Source organism: Seriola lalandi, unplaced genomic scaffold (assembly GCF_002814215.2).
Source record: "Seriola lalandi dorsalis isolate HSWRI2012SDOR001 ecotype SW California unplaced genomic scaffold, Sedor1 jcf7180002054889, whole genome shotgun sequence".
In the NCBI taxonomy this organism is placed as follows: Eukaryota; Metazoa; Chordata; class Actinopteri; order Carangiformes; family Carangidae; genus Seriola; species Seriola lalandi.
Genome location: NW_019525441.1, coordinates 153,932 through 162,330, shown reverse-complemented (window position 1 = coordinate 162,330; position 8,399 = coordinate 153,932). Strand labels below are relative to the sequence as shown.

The 8,399-nt window shown below is 41.9% G+C and overlaps 1 protein-coding gene across 1 annotated transcript in view; it reads left to right on the top strand.

Annotated features, from left to right (window-relative positions):
• plxna4 (plexin A4) overlaps window positions 1-8,399 on the top strand; it is a 236,378-nt gene that overhangs the window by 186,341 nt on the left and 41,638 nt on the right. The window contains exons 12-15 of the mRNA XM_087180100.1: window positions 1,682-1,872; window positions 5,355-5,506; window positions 6,772-6,895; window positions 8,131-8,267. Coding sequence (XP_087036226.1) covers window positions 1,682-1,872; window positions 5,355-5,506; window positions 6,772-6,895; window positions 8,131-8,267 — 604 coding nt within the window. The remainder of the gene's footprint in view (window positions 1-1,681; window positions 1,873-5,354; window positions 5,507-6,771; window positions 6,896-8,130; window positions 8,268-8,399) is intronic.

Here is an 8,399-nt window from a genome sequence, read left to right as displayed (position 1 = left end):
TATATATATATATATATATATATACGCATACACTTGAATCAATATCAACTTTTCTTCTTTTTTCTTACAATATCATAAAAACCACACACACATATATAGTCGACATAGTTTCTGATAAACTCTCACTTACACACACACACACACACACACACACACACACACACACACACACACACGTAAAGCTGCTGCCTCCCCATTGTTGCCCTTGGAGCCGGTCTCCATGGCAACAGGCGGGCGGTGTGCTGAGGTGCAGCATCCATCCTCTGATGTTGGTGTGTAGAGTGGTTAACTTTAACACATCCTCTGTTACGCTTTACTTCTGTAGGTCTCTCTTTCGCCTCCCTGTCTCTCTTTGTTTCCATCTGCCTGTCTGTCTCTGTCCGTCTCTGAATTCCATTTTCTTGCTCCTCTTATTTCTTTTCAGCTGTTTCTCTTATTTGCTCTGTCAACACCGCTCTGGGAGTTTGGCAATCTATCAATCTCTTTCACCACTGCCTCTCTCCTCCCTTCATTTCATTTCTCTCATCTCAGCAATTCAACGTGCTTCACTAGCGTACATTACATGAGAAACATTGGCAAAGCATATACATGTACAGCTGAACTAAGTAATGGTAATAAATAACCAATATGTAATGAAAACTAAAATTAAAATTCTGATTCTAACTAAGCAAAGATAGCTTATTATTCCTGGCACAGCAACAGCTATAGCTATAAGATTTATTTCTCTGCCTTTCCCTTTCTTTTCTATCTAACTCTCCATCTACTCACTGTATATGTGGAATGACAGCTTAGTGCTCAATTTTTAAGCACTCAGCATTCAGCTGCTGAGCTTGATTCAGTTTGGCCACTGGCGATCCACCAGTGTGAGTGTACCATGCTGGGATAGAGAAACAGCAGCATGCTGGGGGTTGTAGTTCTCTGACAGGAAAACAGCTCATTTTAACCAAAGGCAGTGGAGTCAGGCGTAAGAAGCAAATTGTTCAAATGTGGATGATATGCCAACATGACACTGTGCTGTAAGGCAAAGTTGTGTGTGTTTGTGTGTGTTTGCAGTTGTGTGCCTGAGTCAGATACAGTGTACAAAACATATCCCCGAGCACAAGTGTAGAACCAAAGAAGCAACAAAAGTTGGAGACAGAGGGGAGGATGCTTAAACTAGAGTCATCCCCTATCCTCCTCCTTCCTTTGTTTGCCTGTGGAGGAAGCAGCTCCCAGGGCATCACTTGATGGACAGATCACACATACCTCTTATCACAATTAAAAAGAAAATGGTCGGTCCGTTGCCATGGAGATGATATGTTAAACGTGTGGTGGGTTCGCAGAGGCGAGAGGCAGCAGTGTAGGAACCTCAGAGAGAGAGGGAGTATATAGAGGTGATGATAGATGGAGAGATAATGAGACAAAGATATCAGCAAATGTCTCTCTCAGAATGTCGAGTTTGTTGTTTGCATATTCAAACAACAGCTGACAGACATTGAGCGATATGAGTAAACAACCCAAATTGTAGTTTGTTGTGTGTGTTTGTCCATCATTTAGAGGCTTTTTCCCAAAATAATTTCACATGCCTTTGCAGTGCTGTAATCATTTGTACAAAGGTTGCTTACTCTGGTTTTCTACTCTTCCTCCCTCTTCCATTACCTTCTTCCATCATCCGCCCCTTTCTTTCCTCCCTCCTGCACAGTCCATCTGTACAAATGTGACGCCCAGCGAGGAAGCTGTGGTTTGTGTCTGAAGGCAGACCCGCTGTTTGGGTGTGTCTGGTGTAAAGGAGAGAACCGCTGCACCCTCAAGCAACACTGCCCCCATCCTGAGAACCAGTGGCTGGAGCACAACGGCATCAACAGCAAGTGCACCCACCCGCGGATCACACAGGTGAGACACACATACCAGGAGACACATGCATCAGTGTTGGTGTGCGTCCACGAATACAGTACATACTTAACACGTAAGCACCAACATGGGCAAAGCAATGCCAACATTAATGTAGGTTCTTATACATATACATACATAAATACCTTAATTACAGATGGTACAGATGGTAACATACTCATAGCCCACTCAGCAGCTGATCATTTCAACATAATGGCAGAGGCTGAGTCACCACCAGCTATTCAGTCTGACAGCAAGATCAATACATTTATTTTACACCTTTTTACAGTGAGGATACACATCTCACTCTTCAAAAAGTTTCAGTGATAATGATATTTTAGAATCACAATCATGAAAATAGGCATTTTAGATGTCTTTTCTCAAAAAAGTAAGTTGGACAGTGGCTATCTTTGATGGAAATTAACTCCTCCCTTACTTTCAGTATCCTAACATTCAGATAGTCCATGTAAAGCCTAAAGAGAGACAGATCATCCTCACTTTTGCTAGTTATCAATCAACTCTGCACAGATGTGCATGTAAACCCCCGTTTAACCCAGCATGCTCCTGAAAACCATTAACACAGTGTGAGGCAAATAGCCTTGACTTGTGCAAGACATATAAAAGGGGCAATAGCAGAAGGGATAAGGTGAGATGAAGGATAAGACAAATACAAAGGAAATGGATGGATGGAAAGATGGCCAGATAAAGAGAGAGTAGGATGGATTGGGTTCACTTGAAAGAGAGGTGTGGTGACATATGGGTAGATTGAGCCAGAATAGTCACAACAGGCTAAAGGGGTGGAAGAAGACCCCAAACTTACCCCCTCCCCTTTTCCCAGTGATGGATGTAAGGGTCCCCTCTGCAAGCTTTTCCCAAGGAGGAGTGTTAGGAGCAGATGGTGACTGACTAAAGCTGAAGGGATGAAGCAAAGCGTGAATAAAAAAGAGAAGGGAATCCCCTTCGGTGTCCTGCGGAGTGATGGGTTTGGACAGAGAGAGGGAAGAGGGATACAGGAATGAAAGAGTAATCCCTTCTCTGGTTTCTTCTCCCTGTGGCATCGTAGGTGAACCAGCATACAGATAAGTGGTTGACCTTGGTGGAGATTCAGCGAAAGCAGCACCATAAATCTGATAGATTCTTGTGACCTTACAACATGACCCTGATCTTTTTAAGTAGGGAAAGGAGGGGAGTCAGACGGGAGAGGACCAAAGTGTGGAATCTTTGGAGTTCAAGGAAATAGACATCTTCAAAACAGTGGACTTACCTGACTTTCTATTCTCATTGATAACCTAAACGATTTCGATTATTCTTATCTAGGCAAAATCAAATCTGCTCTTGAGGAAGGTGATGAAAAGATGATGATATTTTGTCCCGCGTTCTGCTTATAAAAGACTCTGGATCAGACAGTTGCACTCTATTATTCCTCTACTGCAGTGTTTGTCTTCAGCCTGAACAGTGGATTTATTCCTGGAGATGGGCCCTGTATTTCTCCTTACATGCCTGAGGCTGCAGCAGGGACATATTGCAGCTTTCTCACGTCCCCCATAAAAACTGTCAGCTGGTGAGGAGTGAGGACTTTTCCAAGACGACCAGGGCCCTAATGCATTCTAATACGCTTCATTATAATGACATCTCCCGTCAACAATATGAGGGGGAGAGACTCACATAGAAAGATGGAAAAAGAAAGGGCGAGAGAGGGAGAAGTGATTAAGTGTTTGCCTCTACCCAACCGTCAATTATCTTGTCAAAGTCACAAATCTAATCAACGCCTCATTGCGTCTCTCACTCTCTCTCTTTCATTCTTTCACCCCATTCTTCTACTTCGCGATTTCTCTTTAAGTCTTTCTCCCCCTCCATCCTCAATATTTGCTAATAAGTGGTGAGCCACGATGCATTGTGCGCAATCTTTTTAATTGCATGTATTGTAGCCTCATCCCCAGGAGGCTCTTTTTTTTCATTAAGACATCAGCAGGGAGCTTTATTAATCAGACATTCAACCATACGATAACGATATCTCCCACATGACAGCCACAGGACTTGTGTTGTGCATGACCTAGCTTGAGCTTGCCTCCGTCGTTCGATTGGTTAGTTCCTTTCAAGACCAACTACTAGTTTGTTTCAATTCACTTCTTTGAAAAATAATCAAATAGTCAAATTAAAATCTTTTGATGCACATGTAGTCGTAACATAACGATTATCACATTACAGAATACAAGAGCTTCAAGCCATGAGATAAGGCCCTCTACCTGTGAACACCACAGGGGGGTCATGCAGCCAAGTATAAACTGAACAGTAAAACAATGAGAGTCTCAGCCTTAGTGAAAATCCTTTGGATAACTATTTTTCAGGGGAATGGTGACACAGCATCATTAAAGCTGGGCCCCTGCCTGCAGCATGGAGGACTTCTATTTGGCAGAGACAGATAGGGACAGACGATTCTGTGTCTGTCTCAAACATCCATCCATCTGGGCCGGCCTGATGATGTGTATGCACACACTCAGTGGCCAAAAAGTAATTGTGTGAGTAAAGTGTTGATGGATGTTGGAACCTCCTCATCAACAGTGAGAGATGTTACTGATAAATCAAAGGACACTGATTACTGCAAAGATGTCACCTAATGCCAGGTTTTAAGTTAATCTTATGTAATAGATTGTTGCGGATTTCATTGAATGCAGGATTGAGAAATGACAGTCCCCTGACCCTGAGTCTCGACCCCTAAGCTGTCACTGTAGCTATTATTTTGTCGTTTATGGTCTCTATTCTGCAGCCGTCTCTCCCACCCCCCACCCTTTTCTGAGAGTTACATAACGTGTAACAGAAACACTTAACACTCATCCTGAAAGCGTTTGGAAAAAATGAATTATAATAAATAGCTATCGTTCTTCACCCTTTTGTCCTTCTACACCTGATGATTGCTATTGAGGAGAGCCTTTGTCAATACAGTGGTTAGACAAGAACCAAAACACTAACTAGAAATACTGCAGTCTGACTGGCCGCTAACACTGTTCATCTCACACCATTTGGGAAGCCATCATTTTGGCTAAAATATGTTTGAGTAGGAGTTTATAATCAGACACCAGTAAACAGTCATTCCTACTTAGCCACTACTTGAATAAACTCACTCATGATAACACCACTGTATAACATGAATGTACTGGCACTGCTGTGGATATACCTTACACTCTGAATTGTTTGACATGCTAATTTCATTAAATAAAGATGACGGCACAAAATGCAAGAAGGGCGAAACAAATCGGGAGGTGTCATTAATATCACACCTTTACTTTTATTACATTTACTCATCTACAATTTACACATCGAAATATGATACTGATTTAGGTTTTACCCACCTCCCACCTTCTTCTGCCCATTCACACTTTATGTTGCATGTAAAATGTGTTGTGCAATGTACTAATGCTTTTTGTTTAGGAAAACAAACCAAAGCACATCTCCAAAATCATCAGTCTACATTTGAATTTCAACAGATCACCCCTCTGCGGGGTCCCAGGGAGGGCGGCACGCTTGTGACCATCCGTGGTGAGAACCTGGGACTGGAGTTCAGAGAGATTCAGGATAACGTGAAGGTGGCTGGAGTGGATTGCACTCCTATACGTGAGGGCTACATCCCTGCTGAACAGTAAGTCACTTTTTATATTGATGACTGATTCTAAAACACCGGCAGCACTAAGTAGTAAATAGCACATTCGCACCATGTCATTCTCAACTTACATCCGTGCAGAGCAGTAAGCAGCAGCAGCCAGTTTATAGTAGCTATAAATAGCATATATAGTGATAATTACAAGTTGTAATGCTCTTTGCTGCATAATAATTTACTATTCTGTCAACCAATATGAACGAATATAGTATTTTCCAGCTGAACTAGAGCCGCAGGGAGCAGTCAAACTACATTTAAAACAGCAGCAAAAATAAATGATGAATTCACCATAATGTTTCTGGTTTTGCCGTAATCCCATTGTAAAAGCACTATGACCCACAGCTGAACACGTCACACGACACTTGAGTTACACACAGACGCAACACCGTGTTACCTGTGCTGGCCACATGACAGAGATATAACTAGTCAGCCAGACCAACTGATCATGAGTCAGAGTACTCACCTCAGGATGTTTATGTGCATGTGTGTCTGTGAGCGTGAGGCAGCAATAGAGAAAAAGAGTGAGTAAGAGGCTACAACATAAGCAGTGAACTAATGCTGAATTGGACCGATCCCTAGACAAGCAGAAAATGGCGTTCGATTTAACGTTCAGTCACAGCAGTGCACATACAGTACAATAGACTTGTATGTGTACTGCTGAGAGCAACACAGAACAGCTCAGGCTTTCATATTTCATAGCGGCACATACACGCAAACAAACACACACGGCCCCATAATCATTCTAGAAAGTTTGGGAGGCTACATTTAGTTGACATTTGAGTTTAATCCAGGGCTTTGGTTCCTTACAGGTGGCGTTTATCAAATTATTTTAAACTAGTTTAAAGTTGGCTTATCAACAGACCCAGTGCTGCTTCTGCTAAGAAAGTAAGTTGTGTGCCAGCACTTTCTAAGCAAACGCTGACCCAGCAGAAGAGGTAGCTGTATTTGAGGTCATATGTAAAAGGATAGAGACTTTTTCCTTTTTCTCCCACAAGTTGGCAGAGCTCGGCAGGTAAAGCCACTGCCAAATAATACATTATTTTATTGACGTTTTAACATAGGTTGAGATCCATTCTTCTTAAGTAATCTGCTCTGCACTGGCTGGCAAGGCGAACTGCAGCAGGGTTTTCCAGGGATTGCTGCATATGCATTTTTGTGTATGGCATATACATTTGGGTGTGTCTGTATATTCCCATCCATGTGTTTTTTCTTAAGTGTCCTACAATAATGCCAATCTGTGTTTCCAGGATTGTGTGTGAGATGGGTAAAGCAGAGAAGAGCCAGTATACTGGGCATGTGCAGGTCTGTGTGGGAGTTGGAGAATGCATAGCAGAATTCACAGCAAATTCCTCCAAGTACTACTACTTTGTGGTGAGTTTCTATTTTTTTCTTTCTTTTTGTATAAACGTAAAATTTTTACATTTAAAAAGGTTTCTGATGGTTAAAACTCTTTAGGTGATGGAATTATTGAAAAGTGCTTTGCCTCTTTGCAGGAAAGCAACCACACTGCATATGTCACTCAATGCATTTTCTCACCTGCTGTGTTAATTCTGTATGTACATGTCGGTTTCCTTGTACTGTGTACGTGGCTGTGATCAACATGGTGTGGTTCTCACCAAGGGCTGGTCTCCCTCTCAGCATTTATCTCATGCATGTGTCAGCAGTGAGACATGACTGGCAGTCACTAATGAGACCAGAACGAGGAAGAAACACTGATGGTTATAAAAAATAAATTCTGCAGTGAACACATAAAAACAAAATCATAACACACTTGTTCATGGTTCGTCCAGTTCTCACTCTACACACAATTAAGCAGCATTACTCACACACACACACTCGCATAGTCGGAAATAAATTTGCAGTTGTTGCCATTATGTACTCGTTTTATGCAGTGTTATCATTTTTACTGCCATCCATTAATGGGTGCTGGCCAAGGTTTATTTCTCAATGGGGTCCTTGTAGAGGATTATATGATGTTAGGTCTAGATGTCACACTACACAGTGGGCTGGAGATGAGATTATGAGAAGGCTGAAATGAACTGGAGGCAGATTTACTTTAGCTTCAGCTTCCAGTGGACTACATTAGCTGCTGCTGTATCAATTGAATTTGAAAGATTTCCACCACAGTATAGTGTATGTAAGTGGGATTAGTCAGTTCACGTTTACATCAACACCCAGAGGCCTTTTTAGCTGAGAATGCTCATTCAGTAGATTTCTTTTTTCTGGAGCCCACATTTTCTGAAAACAAACTGATAGTCTAATGATATAGGAGTAGGTTCACTCATGTGTGTCTCAAGCTCTGATTTTAGAAATCATTTTCTCATTACTATGGTAGAAAGGGTGTTTATGTTTAATAAGGATGTATGAGTGGGCTAAGAATAAAGAGAATTCATTGTATATTGCATGTATATACTGTATGTAGTAAATTAAAACAAATGAACAATGTAAACACAACTGTTTGCATACAAAACTGTGCGGAGTCCTTCACATTTTCGACCTGTTTTATTTATTACCTGTTCACTTGTGCATTTAAGTATTTCACTGATATGCATCATTTATTTTGCTACTTTGATTCACTTTGACTTTTGACCCTGCCCTTTCTCCAGATCCCGAGGATTATCAACCTCAAGCCCAGCAGAGGGCCAGTCTCTGGAGGAACCATTGTCAACATCACCGGCAGCCACCTTGATGCTGGGAGCAATGTGTCGATCATGTTTAAGGACCAGCCATGCACTTATCTCAGGTTAGTGGGGAACAAGTTAGAACTACCCATGCCACTCACACTCCAACAGTCCATTAACAGCTCAGTCAAAGGCAGTGTTAGTCAAACTACAGAGAGTAAACTTCTCTGACTGCTCATCTTCCCTAGATAATT